The sequence below is a fragment of the Helicoverpa armigera genome, chromosome 15 (assembly GCF_030705265.1).
Source record: "Helicoverpa armigera isolate CAAS_96S chromosome 15, ASM3070526v1, whole genome shotgun sequence".
NCBI classification, from domain to species: domain Eukaryota; kingdom Metazoa; phylum Arthropoda; class Insecta; order Lepidoptera; family Noctuidae; genus Helicoverpa; species Helicoverpa armigera.
The window spans coordinates 5444426-5459049 of NC_087134.1; the positions used below are offsets into that span (position 1 = coordinate 5444426).

General features: G+C 35.9%; 1 protein-coding gene across 1 annotated transcript in view; it reads left to right on the forward strand.

Annotated features, from left to right (window-relative positions):
• The window catches only part of LOC110370560 (proton-coupled folate transporter), a 42078-nt gene that overhangs the window by 16240 nt on the left and 11214 nt on the right, over window positions 1-14624 (forward strand). The window contains exon 3 of the mRNA XM_021326414.3: window positions 3321-3542. Within this exon, the coding sequence (XP_021182089.1) occupies window positions 3321-3542 (222 nt within the window). The remainder of the gene's footprint in view (window positions 1-3320; window positions 3543-14624) is intronic.

Here is a 14624-nt window from a genome sequence, read left to right on the forward strand (position 1 = left end):
GATTAGAAAGGTTTGATAGATAATTTTATGTTAAGAGACTTGGTAATGTGTACTGAGAACACTTTTTTGAGGCGTTGTAAAGAAGATTCAACTTTTGGTATCAGTGATCAAGGATTCATGAAGAGAACACCTTTATTTGGATTTAAAATTTATCTACAAAAATCGCTTTAAAACGACAAAATACATAGGTATCAACTAAAGTCTAAAATAGCTTATGCTTTACAATAAAATTCAAATTTAATCAATTCTTTCAAATAGGTACATTGTCTTCAAATTCGACTGTGGTTTTCTGACGACATCTAAAATGCGCAATGAAACCAAACTCATAACTTTGTAACAAATAAAATTCTGTTGGCGTACAAAACAAAAATAAATAAAAGAAAAGCCCCATAACGATGTTTCATGGAGTATTGCTTGTTTTGTTCGAAACCAAACAACACCGTGATTAAATATAAACAACGAACAAAAAAGTTTTTACCAATTCAATTTTGTCAAAAAGAACAATATTTTTGGGCACCATTTTGCCAAGAAAATTAACTATAACGAACCAAAAGAATTATGTAACTTACAATAACGTTATTTTTATTAATTTATGGTTATTTTGTTATGTTTCCCATCAAACCTGTTCATCTGGTTGGACAATAAAAAAAAATGATTGAAAAAATCCACTCAGAACCAGTTACACAATAAAATAAGGATAGGTACTTTTTTAAGTAATATCCGATAAAACAAATGAATAAATTAGATTCTGTGTGTATTCTGCGTATTAAATTGGTAAATTAACATTTTAACGACATATAATTCGAAAGTTCTAGTAAATCTACGAAGGCTGTTTGAATTGCGTAGGTATATTCCTATCCAATGAATATAACATTTGTTGTTTAAGGAGGTATAAAACCAAAAACTGTATACCGTCATCAGCCTTTTTATTGTCCCACTGCTGGGCACAGGCCTCCTCTCACACAGAGAAGGATTGAGCGTTAATCACCACGCTTGCTCAACGCGGGTTGTTTCAAAACTGTACATTAATACAAAAATCACGTGTATAAGTATTAATAAATTAATGAAGTGTACTGAAAGGTGTATACCAGTACTTTCAGCGTATCGAATCGAATCACACAAGTAAATCAAATTTCACAGTTCACACTCGCATCTACCGTTAAAAATACTACGAAAGCTGATAAATAAACACGTGGAAAATATTAAGTTAGAGATATTAAAATTAAATAATAAGATTGTATAATACACAAGTACAGACAGTTCACCAACCTTCCTCAATCTGTATTTCTTCAATAGATTTTCAACCTTATCACAATAGTGGAAGGATAATGTTCAATTGGTACAATTTGACAGATTCCTGTAGGTTCACCTGATAGCGTCTGTAGGTTGACTTTACTTTACTTTTGAAGTGTTGTTACATTTAATTAACGTATGGCCTAAACTTTACTTTAATCCTGTAGATCCTACTTCATTATTTATTATACATCAATGATCACCTTGATTTAAATAATAGGTATATCGCAACTTGACCTTCGTTTGTTGTCATCGTGCAATTTTATAAACTTGACAATCCAATAGGTCAGCTAGTCTAGATCTACTAGATCACTAGATTTATCGAAAAATTTTGTTTATTGACAATATATAAGTAGGCACTTACACACAGGCACAGTAATAAGTCATCGGGTGAAATAAAGAGTCAATTTCAACAAAATTTCATAAATGCTCCAAACCAACAAACTCCTTTAAAAAAACCCTTAGCCCAGGAAAAACAATGACCAGCTCTCAACATATAAAATATCCTAAATATTAATTAACTAATTACGTACTAGCCTACATAGTCCATCTTGCGTATCTTCTCTATGACATGACAGTTTTAAACCCCGTTGACACGGGACGAGTGAGTGAGTAGGGGACTTCGGGACGAGTGAGTTGGGGACTCGTTCGGGGACGAGTTATGTCCGAATCACGAATACTGCGTAGTGATTGACGTGTGACGACGATGGAAGATAGCTTTTTGCTCTATTCAACTGTACTGGATCAGTTTTTGTGGTGCGATGTTCGCATTTTGAGTAAAGTTAGTTGAGGCTCATTGCAACTTGACTGATAACTTGAAATTATTTCAGTAGTTTTCATTGTAATCTAAATAAATTGCGTTTTAGTATTTCTGTGTTATTTATGTCATAAAGAAACGATATTAAACAAAAAGTTTACCTACAATTACAATTCCAAAAGAACTCTACTTAAAAATAATTCTTGATCAATAGTCAATGCGCAACTACCCTTTCATTACGAAGCTATTCAAATCTACTTTCGAGTATACTGGATCAATGTAAACGCAGCATTAACCGACTAATTTGTCTTCTTCTGTCTAGCAGTGGTTCGACCTCAAAACAACCGCCCGTCTATCTTCCAACTGTCAACTCGAACTCGGCAAACAAAATGAGACAAACAACGCTTACAATTAAATGATAGTGAACACATGGAGTATCTTAGATAGATCGAGAACAGTAAATACTTCTTTACTAAGAATTTTCGTAAGATAGATTCGACATCCTATCACAATAGTAAAAAAATATAGGTACTGAATAGATTGTTTGCTTACCTATTCATAAACAAGGTTTTAATCTGCTCCGAACTAATTTAAAAATAGAACAAATTATAAATAGAACTTTTTCTTAATTTATGACAAAGTCACTTTGTAAACGGCCAGTATTGTGACACAAAAAAGTCTTGTTACTGTAAAACCTAATTAAATATTGTGCTCTATGATGTGACTTATCTTACTTAACCTATCAGTCTTGTTATGAAAGGAAATGCAGTCAAACAAAACAATAAAGAAGACAATAATGTTTTATTAAAGTTAAGGTATTCCCACAGATGTGAATATTTTATAACATCTTACTTAATATCTTCTTATGGAGTAAACTTTCTTTGTCTATGTTGAAACAAATACGTTTTAAATGTTTAATGCTATCTTACATAGCCTACTTTTGATGACCCATTGTTTGAGTCCCTAGTTGATTGTTTTTCGTTTTTTTTCCCATAATATACAAAGAACAGTTTTAGGTCATATACACGCAGAAACAGCTAGGTTAAAATTGTCGTTGCGTTTTGCAATGACTGTTACTTTAACATTGGTTATTTATTGAACTAAGTTTTCTACTTTTTCCCAAAAAGCGTTCGTTTGCTTAGGCAGTGCCACTGCTGGGTAAATGCCTCCCCATTTCACATTTACACCAACCCTTGAAATAATAGTCTAGGTCAAAATTTTTGTTTAAAAACAGTAAGAAAATGTATTATGTCATGATTTCTTTGCACAGGTTCCTTCATAACAATATATTTGTTCAGCAAAAGATGGAAGATAGAAGACAGCATCATTGGTGTCGTGGCCTGCTTCAGTAGGATAGCTGCCAGCGTGGTGTATGCCATGGCACCCACTAGGACTGTGTACTTCTTGGGCCCAGTCCTGGACATGTTCAGTTCCGCTGGGGCCACTTCTCTGCGATCAATCGCCACTAAGCTGGTCAATGATGATGAAGTCGGTGAGTACCTACCTTTATTTGTTTATCGCAGGATCGCGTTTTTCATGCTATGTAAACTTCAGATTGCATTGCTCTTTAACCAGTACCTTTTTTAGAGAAATGGGAAGTATTTTAGAAATATTTAACCATATTATCTGCAAAGTCTTTTCTCTCTTTCTTTCTTGGGACGTTTTTGCCAGAGTTTCTTGCTTTTTGCTAGACCTTTAGAAGAAGAGAAAAGAAGACCCATGAAGACTGTCAAAGATGTTTAAATGACCCAATGAAGTTGCTATGCGCACATTTTGATGGGGATGTGACTCAAGTACCTACAAATCTTCTTAATGAATTTGTATTAGTATGATAGTTACATATATTATTGTTTGCTATTCGTTATCACAACTTGAATAGCCGTATAATTTCCTTACTAAATATTTAGCCTTTAATTAATACTCAGAAACTTAATTAACAACTCATTCTAATTTGCTTTTCGCTTAACGTACACAAAATATTGACATAAACGCATAATTATTATTTGTAAACATTCTATATCATATAAGAGCAAAGTTCAAAATAAATGCGTTGAAAGAGATTTAGCCTATCACATCATAACAGTCTCTCGCTAATGTCTCGCTATTCATTTATCGGAATCGCATGATTAATGTTCCTTCGCTTAATTGGTTTCTGATTAGCAGATTTTGCCGATCTTAGACAAATTGTACATTAGGATCCTCGTTAGGATCGTTTTAGCAAGCAGAGACAAGCAATTGATGCATTTTTGTTTAAAACGTAGGTAAGCAGAAATACCTAATTCGTTTATACAAACATATTTTTTTGTTCTAAGTATCTATGGCATTTATTAGCAGAAAATATACCAATAATTGTCAATTAATGTGATGGTAACTTTTTATACAGGGACAATGCTAATTATTATATAAAATATTATTTATATAAGTACAAATTCAGGACACTAAATAACATGTTTAAATATTTAAAAAAATGGTAAGTCAAAACATTTTTATAACTCAAGCATGAAAGCATTTTTATTTTAAGGCGGTAAATAATTAATCTTAAAACTTTTATTATTATTTTCTACTGAACTTAAAATGGGCTGGTTTATATATCAACATATTCTTGATAATATATTGCACAATTGAAATAACAATACGGAGTTTTAACAGTCACGGCTTCTAAGATATGTTATTTCGAACGTGTGTGCCCTAACAAAATCGTTTTTTCGTGAAGTTCAGCTGTCAAAAGTGAAACTCAGCACGTGGTTTTGTGTTTTGATTTACATAACTCCAGTGGTATGTTTCTTTGTTCAATTAGATAGTTAAGTTTATTTGCTAGCGATGTAATATGCAATTTGGAATACTTTTAACATAGAAGATATATTTTTTTAATGTGACATCTATTGGTACTTCAAAACTCCCATTTGACCCAAAACCCGTCAATTTTACAATTATTATGACGACTACTGGGACATGCTCAAAAGTTGCACCTAAACTCGTCATAATGAGGATATTTTGTGTTTTACGGTACAAAATGCGAATAAATAGCTAATATCGGGACTTTTACAAAATTGATAACTGTCTAGAACAAACATATTTAAGGTTAAGATTACATTTGTTCATAAAACTGCGTTTCTTTTAAGCTTTTTCTTAGGGGTAAATGTTACTCTGCTGGTTCTAGATGCACGTACACAGTCATGTTATTCGATTCAATTAATATGTTTCTTAATGGTTAAATCCCCTGTTTTCTATAAGTATACACTTTCTACGAGTGTTTTTTCAGGTATATATTGGCCGCTGTAGGCCTCCGCCATTTGATTAAGATCTACCGCTTTGGGTACAAGTAGGTCTAGCACTAGCATTTGTTTCTACTACGCTTGGATTACAATTTGTGGCAAACAAAAATTGACTGTTCTTACACTATGCTTTTTGTTCGAAATAACTGCATTTCGTTATGCGTATTGTACCGCGTCTTCCTAACGTGCCTTAATAGCGCCTGTATAAAAATTATGTCATTCAACTAGTTTTGACGCAAAAATATTAAATCAGTTTAAAACTAAGATGACATAGCTTCCATCGCTGTCACTTCTTTGCTTGTCGTATTCGATATTGATGGGTAAAGAGTAATCTTAAGTAAGATTTTTTATTTAAAATTGTCTGTATTTAGTGATTGCATGATCGTAATTTTAATAGCAGATCATGACTGAAAGAAACTACAAGCAAGAGGGCCTTTTAAAAGTCATAAAAGCTGTAAATCAAGGGCCCACACACAACATCAGACCAGCAAAAAAATTTAAAACGCTCTTTTAAGACAACTTTAATGAAATGGTGACACAAAACCGACGATTATCCCTGTATACACTATAGAAATGAACCCAAGGACAATCTCCGGTTCTGTGCTAAAGTATTGCTAACTATGGAGGAAAACTACTTGGGCTATTGCGTTGCGAGGGATGTTGATTGGATATAGGAAACTATAGGAACTATGGCACCTGGAAAAAAGTCGTGGTGGCCTGGTGGGCCAAGAATCAACCTCTCAAGTATGAGGGCGCGGGTTCGATTCCAGGTCAGGCAAGTACCAACGCAACTTTTCTAAGTTTGTATGTACTTTCTAAGTATATCCTGCAATGACAGCAATGACTGTGTTTCGGATGGCAAGTTAAACTGTAGGTCCCGGCTATCCTTGAACATCCTTGGCAGTCGTTACGGGTAGTCAAAAGTCAATAAGTCTCACACCAGTCTAACCAAGGGGTATTGGGTTGCCTAGGTAACTGGGTTGAGGAGATCAGATAGGCAGTCGCTTCTTGTAAAGTACTGGTACTCGGCTGAATCCGGTTAGACTGGAAGCCGACCCCAACATAGTTGGGAAAAAAGGCTCGGAGGATGATGATGATGAGGAACTATGGCACCTGCCGATGACAATGTATAAAATACATGTTAGGGTCAATTCCCACTGAAAGAGCAGCGGCCGGCAGCGGCCGTAAGAGCACGGAAAATGTAAGAGCGCGGCGCGGTGCGGCGCCGCGCGGCGCCGCGCGGCCCGCCGCGCTCGCGCTCAATCCCTTGCAATTTCGGCCGCTGCCGGCCGCTGCCGGCCGCTGCTCCTTCAGTGTGAATTGACCCTTAAAATGGCAGTTGGAGACTCGCCACCTCACTGACTGGGCCCCCGGGAATCAGTTGCTAAATCGCAACAAGAGGGCAACAGGTACATGAGCGGCTGAAGGGTGAGGATACCTCGGCGGACTTTAAACGCAGATCACGCGCTCCCTGTGGGTCCAGCATCACCGGCCCACTCGCCGCTTACCACGAGGCACCTACCCTCCGAGCAGGGCTGCTAACCCTGCTCTAGCGACTCCACTCTGGTCGCCCAATGAAGGCAAGCCAAGAGGCGGGAGACCTTCACTCCAGCAGGCCGGAGATGGGGGACAGTATACTCTCCCCGGAGCACTCGGATATATAGCCCCGCGGGGCCGCTACTCCCCGTCATCCACCTCAGATGCCCTGTGGGGCTTATTAGATATTATTATTATTGAGTTTGAACGGTTAGTTGTACCTAATCATATTTTATTTTTTGATTGATACCTTTAAGACAGTAGACAGTTTAACCTGTCTATAGAGATTTTTGCAAATGGTACTTAGCATGCGCTAAGCAGTTCAGAAGTTTTGATGAATGACAACCTTACCTACATATCTATGAATGTTAGTAATTATTTCGCGATAAACTATATAAATGAATGTGGCTTTTATTTTTTGTGAATACTAATTATTTTATTTTACAATTTAAATGTAATTATTTTACTCGTGCTACATATGCACATGACTGCATCGTTATTATGATTAAAAAATATAACATTCTAACTTCTGCCAGCGGTTTCACCCGCATCCCGTGGGAACTACTTCCCGTACCGCAATAAAAGTAGCCTATAGCCTTCCTCGATACATGGGCTATCTAACACTGCAAGAAATATTCAAATCGGACCAGTAGTTCCTGAGCTTAGCGCGTTCAAACAAACAAACTCTTCAGCTTTATAATATTAGTATAAGATATTTTATACATAGACTGGTTTTGTGATTCCAAGCGTTTGATAGATAGGAATATAAATTAAAATGCAACCATGTATCTGTTTTATTGAATACCTGCTCTTCTAACAGATTATGACCTGCTATTCTAAATAGGAATTTGGTTTTTTATCTATCTACCTACCTGATGTTTCAAAAGCACAAGTATGCTTAACAAATTCAAGCACAAAAAAATGTACATAACTTGAACCTTATGTTCAAGAGCAGAGAGTTTACATTAGCATTAAAAGTTGACGAGTACTGGGATAATTTGACGAGTATCCGTACAAATCAGACGACTATTGGTACAAATCGCCCTTTTTTTACTTTTGCCTTAATAAGTATATAAACCCATCAAAATGATTAAAAAAACATTAGTTAATTAGAATAATGAATAAATACTCTATCACGTCATGCAAAAATTTTCATTTTCTATTGAATATTTAACACACAGTAGCGCTTCAAAGTCAGTGATTTCCGAAATCCGACGACTATTGGTACGTTTACCTTATATAATCAAAACTGTATAATCATCGTCAGCCTTTTTATCGTCCCACTGCTGGGCACAGGCCTCCTCTCACACGGAGAAGGATTGAGCATTAATACTTAGGTCCAATACATAGGTCAATAACTCGTTCTATTCACGAAAACGATCTACCGTTTGACAGTCACTTCAGTCGGACCGTCCATCCATTCTGTCCGTTGGTCAAGGTCTAACACCTTATGAAATGTTTTCATTACAAAACCGACTGAAATTGATTACGATGCATGAATCAATGCAAGACAAGACTGCAGACAATTTATTTTGCTTACCAGGTATATTTTTTCTTCCAAGCCTTTTCACAAGTAATGTCTAATCGGATGCATCCAAATACCTGCGTTTATTAAGTAGCGACTGTCTATCTGACCTCCTCAACCCAGTAACCCAGGCAAGCTAATACTAATAGGTAAATCTGGTTGTCACACTTACTGGCTTCTGATGACCCGTAAAGCACTGCCAAAGATATAGGTACACATGACAGTTATCGTGTCCTCCGAAACATTTCCAGGTATATTTACTTTTATGTCTGACTCGATTTTGTTTTCTTCAGCTACATCAATTAATTAAAATCGATTCGAAATTCACTCGATTTAAAATCGTCGAACTAGAGAGACGGTCTTTATGCCATCAACCATTATTCCATTAAACAAGTCAACTAGGGTAATTGCACAGTTTTACTGCATCCAGTCATTTACTACTCAAGAGGAATTAGTGCGAATTGTAATTTTAGTTCCCACGTACAAGAAAAATATTTTTAGTAGACTTTCATATCATTGTTGGTCCTTACACCAAGAAGGTATATCTGTAGGTACAACATTATAGCAACTTTAATGTATCTACATAGATAGGAACGTAGGTACCTATACTTTTACAGCCTTTTTATCGTCCCCCTGCTGGGCACAGGCCTCCTCTCACACGGAGAAAGATTGAGCATTAATCACCACGCTTGCCTACCTACCTATTTTTATAGATACCTAGGTACCTATACAAATAATAAAGTACTTATACCATTAATTACCAAATCATTTCACTGACCAATTTTTTTTTTATCTCGGAACAATATTTTTAGAAAATCATGTAGGTACCTACCTACTTAAAAAAACCGAGATTGCTCTATCGTACAACGTACGTCAGTATACTTATTAAACTAACCACTTTTGAGGTTATCATTACGGTTTTTCATTCATATTTAGTGTTAATTTTGCCTCTTCCCGTTCCATCATGCATGCTGAAAAACCCAGAATTTTTAGATAAACTAAAGAATTATGCCTATTCTAAAACACTCAACATATAGGTATTTGTATAAGTAAAGAAGTTTACACTAAGATATGACACGCAGACTCAAAATTGTAGGATCGATCATTCTTTTTTTGGAGTTTACAATTCATTGTTATCAAACAAAAGTTTTTTGATGCTATTTTGTAATGATTCTTTTTATTTCAATGTATTTATATCATTATGGTCGGTGAATATGGTTTGAATGATAACAATGGATCGGAAATAAGTGCCTACACTTCCTATTTTAGATCATGTAACTCTTCAAGCAATTGATCTGACACGCTTCACTGGCTTTCCATTTCAAGTACCTAACAAAACAGTCGTAGTCAATTTTAGACACTGTTTAGAAACTCGCTGAATATTCATTCTACATTCTTATAAATAACTTTGGTATTTCCCGCGGATTCAACCATGTCTCGAAAGATCTTCGGATGCTGACTTTAACACCCTGATAAAAAGTAAAAAGTAGCCTACAGTCTTCCTCGGTATAATGGGTTTTTCAGTTTACTCAAACCAACTCTTCAGCTGTAATGTAGCTGCTTTAGATGTAATCCCTATCCTTACTTATCATAGAAGTAAATTAACTGTCTACCTTTCTGTCTATAGCGCTTCCCCGCTAAAACTACTGAGCTGGTTTCAATGAAAGTTGGTACACGGATAGTCCGTAAAAAGGACATAGACTACTTTTTATCCTTACGCGATAAGTATAAGTAGTCCCTCGAGACACGTGTGGAACCGTTGGTGGAAGCTAGTATTGCTTAGTATAGATATAGATACACACAAAAGTCAAAGGTTAATTATTTTTAAACAGCTAATGTGTAAGTGTTTGCACTTGGCATTGATAAGAAACTAATCAATATTGTTATTTTAAATTACATTATATTATGTCTATGTATTAACATGATATTAATAAATGATTGATAATGTACTTATTTATTTATATAGAGTTGGTAATTATAACGTAACGTGTTTAGCTTTGGTGACAGAAATTGTGTTACTACTTCATACACACTTTGTAGGTAGTATTTCATAGCTCATACGTAGTTTTTCAAAAAAATCTGTAGAGTATTTTTATGGTTACTTGCTTTGAATAAATTTAAATTAAAATTTAAAAATTAAAATTACAATTTAAAAGTAACCGTGGTATGAATGATACATACAACTTATTCAATATTCACGTAACATTAAAATAGGCACTGAATGTTTGCTTAGTTGCGGAACTAAAACCAACTAACACTATCTATCACGATGTTTAAAACATATTAGCTATGTATTCTTACAACTACATAAACAATTATAATAGGTACACAGTAATTATATAGAACGTGCCACATAACATCCTCAATCAACAAAGATTACAATAACTAGTTAAATCTAATTATTTATCTCTAACAAAGTCATTGTATAATAAGCAATAATAAATATGATTATAAATGTCTTTAGGTATGCATTTTGATGCGTCTGTAATGCTGTAAATTGCGTCAATTCATCTCAATTCTATCTTGTTATTACATGAATTCATTTTCACTTTGATGATAAACATATGTACATTACGTCACCAAAAGGGCTGAATATTTTCAGCTGCATTCACGTCGTATCTTAGAGTATTGAATTAACGCATGCCGTCATGAACAAATATCTCTATGCGAAAAAGGTAACGCAACATAATGTTAGCAGAGTTCAAATATATATTATTATGTTTTGATAGCTTACTTACATGCATTTTCGATCTCATTGTTACGCAAGCACACGACAAACACAAACATAAAGTCGTTCCTTTAGATCCTTTAAATCTAACAGATAGAAATGTGTTACGGGGAGTTTGTTGCACCACTTCTTCCCATCCCAAAATAGAAAGTGGTAAAGAGTGGGTTCTTTGGGCTGTGTCATTTAATTTTGATGTTTGAAAAGTATTTCAGCCTACTTTCAATAAATGCTTTTAAAATTTTTAAGCAGTGGGGAAGGCACAGCAACGGTGTATCCTGTTAGTTCAATTCTCTAAGCACCGTGTAGTCACATTTCATCTGTTTAGCGCGTGACGTGTTTGTGGTCGCGTGGCGTGCGGTTAATGTGTCTCGAATCTAAGGGTAATGGCTCTTTGGGTGGCACAGCACATTAAACACTAAAGTAATGCATTCGCTTCACTGGATTCGTATACCTATTTGTGTTAGAATAACCCTGTGTGTTATCAGATGAAGGTTTAAACAAATCATTATTGTATGAAGTTATTCTACTGAAGGTGAAAATAAATAAATTATAATATGTATTTATTAAATAAAATACAATTTGAATTGAATAAAAGCGACAATTCTGAAGTAGGTCTTATTATAGAAATATAGAGTAGACGCCTATTTTATTTTTCAAAAATTTTCAAGTTTTTAGATAGTTATGTTTTTTTTTTAATCGGTATGACTTTGTATTTATTGTTTTGTGTGTAACTAGTTAACTAGACGAGGTAGTAACTATTTAAACGAGTTAATAATTTTACGCCACAGACCTACCAAGTATGATTCGTTCTTGTAGTAAATGCTGTAGATTTTCCATTCATCAGTAACTGAGTAACAATACTAGGAAAATTTAAAATCTTCCAAGAAATAATAAATATACGTTGTTTAACATACGCATAACTAAGTATCTAATGACTCAATAAGAAAATCTTTTGATCGTGTAATCACACGAAATGAAGTGGCAAACCAAACAATTGAACCGACCTTCAGTCATATAGAGCATTTTTAGAACAAATATTTTTTCAAGATTATTCCAAGTCTCATTAACTTCCTCTGATATGAAACATTTTTAATGCGCTATTCAAAATAATTTACATGATTCAAAAATGCGCAACGGAAATGTTCTAATGTTACAGCCTTTTTGTCGTCCCACTGCTGGGCACAGGCCTCCTCTCACATGAAGAAGGATTGAGCATTAATCACCACGCTTGCTCAGTGCGGGTTGGTAAATGTTCTAATAGATATAGGTATTATAAGGAAATAGCAAAAATGAGAACTGTAAGGTTTATGCTTTTAGTGGTCATAATACGATTCAATCTGAATAGACTCAAGGCGACCACAAAGGTGTCCTATGCACATATACAGGACATTATGTATGCAGATGACCTCTGTTTCGTGGCTGAATCCCCTGAAGTCCTGCAACAGCTAGTCACGAACCTTCACAAGCAGTGCTGTACATTTGGTCTAAAAATCAGCATCAAAAAGACAGAAGTGATGTCTTTAGACAATCACGGACGCCAAGAACTGACCATAATGCTTGGTGAAGATGTGCTGAAGCAGGTCGATAAATTTCGATATTTGGGGAGCATTATAACATCAAAGTGCGACCTTGACGCCGAAATCAATAGCAGAATTGGTGCTGCAGCCGCTGCTTTCGGCAAATTCGACAAGAAGGTCTTCAGCTCCCATGACCTAAAGATATCCACAAAGGTCTCTGTGTATATGGCAGTTGTGTTGCCTTGTATACTCTACTCAGCGGAAACATGGACACTGTACCGACGCCACATCAAGCAACAAGACCGCTTCCACCTCAAATGTCTGCGCAAAATATTAAATATCCGTTGGTTTGATCGTGTGCGTAACACAGAAGTGTTGAGGAAAGCCAATGTAGGTGGCATTGAAGCATACCTCATGAGGAGACAGCTTCGTTGGTGCGGGCATGTACTGCGCATGCCGGATACTAGAGTGGCCAAGCGCATCCTCTACTCCGAGTTGCAGGAGGGCAAGCGGAAACGTGGCGGACAGCTGCTGCGATACAAGGATGTGCTGAAGCGCCACATGAAAAGCTGTTCCATTGAACCATCTCAGTGGGAGAATCTGGCATCCAACCGCAGAGACTGGAGAAGCCGCGTTAAAGCCAAAGTCTTTGACTTTGAAGCACGCCGGCTTTCTGAGTTGGATGCCAAACGAGATGAGTTGAAAGCTCGACCACCTGTAGCTATCAACTACAACTTTGTGGCTGGTACCCTGACATGTCCGCAGTGTGCGCGGACTTTCACGCACAAAATTGGATACTCCAGCCACATGAGAGCACACGCACGCCATTAGGGTCGAAGTGGTCGCCGTTGCCGAAATCGGCGTGGAAGAGATTGATAGATTGATTGGATTGGTCATAATATAAGTACTACATAAATTACTTTTTTAATACTCTTAACTTAAAAGTAACTCTTAATTTAAAAGGAAACTAAATTATACATATTAAACTCTAAGCAAAAATTTTCCTGTAACAGCTAGATTGAAAATCTGTTCTAGTATCTTTACACGCGTTCACCAACAATTTCTTTGCATAACATGGGCAGATGCCGATTGTTTTTTGCCTTACATTGCTATATTTGTATAAATTTCATAAAACAATGATGTTTACCCGCAATAGTTACATCTTCAGATGCTGAAGATTGCATGTAAACGTGTCCTGCATGCAGTCACAATTATGTAATTTTAGTGTGAGACCAAGAAAAGTTATCTAATTACCTAGACCTGATATAACCGAACAACATATTGTGCATAGTACCTACAAATGAAAATACAGGTATATATTTACAAAATTATGTCGAATAGATATGTTCTAAGGTCACAAATTACTAACCTTGATGTAGTTTAATTTTATTATTTTTAATATTTAAACAATGATAACTTAAAATAATCATCACTTTACACACATAGGTAACTGAAAAAGAAACCGTCAAAGATCTATATGCTCTTAGTAAAAACTAATCAATGAAAATCCGAGTGAAATAAAACTGAGATCGGAGGAAACGCACGGAATTTCTAATTTACGATAACGTGTACCATGCTTCATTAAAATTATGGGCTAACACAAACTCAAAATGTAATCTACTCCATATTTACTACTTGAACACCGCGTTGAAAAACCAATCAACGAAGTCTAAAGTTCTTATTTAGTAGGCTCATTATGTCCTCCTAGGCGATTATCGACCACGGCTGCTATTCTCATAGATACAAGGAGATCAGCCAGCTGCGCAGGACATAGTGCACAAGCATTTGCGCAGACACAGGTGCATCCACTACTCCTTCTCTCTCAAAGCCCGATGGGACAGCAATCCGACACTACCGGAGAGAGATCAGGCGAAGGACGGAGACGTTTATTTTACTTTGAGATAGTGGCGATGAGTAGTACAGAAATAAATCATCGTTTACCATCAGATGAAATACGTATGTAATGGCCAAGCTCGTACCAATCAGTTTCAGA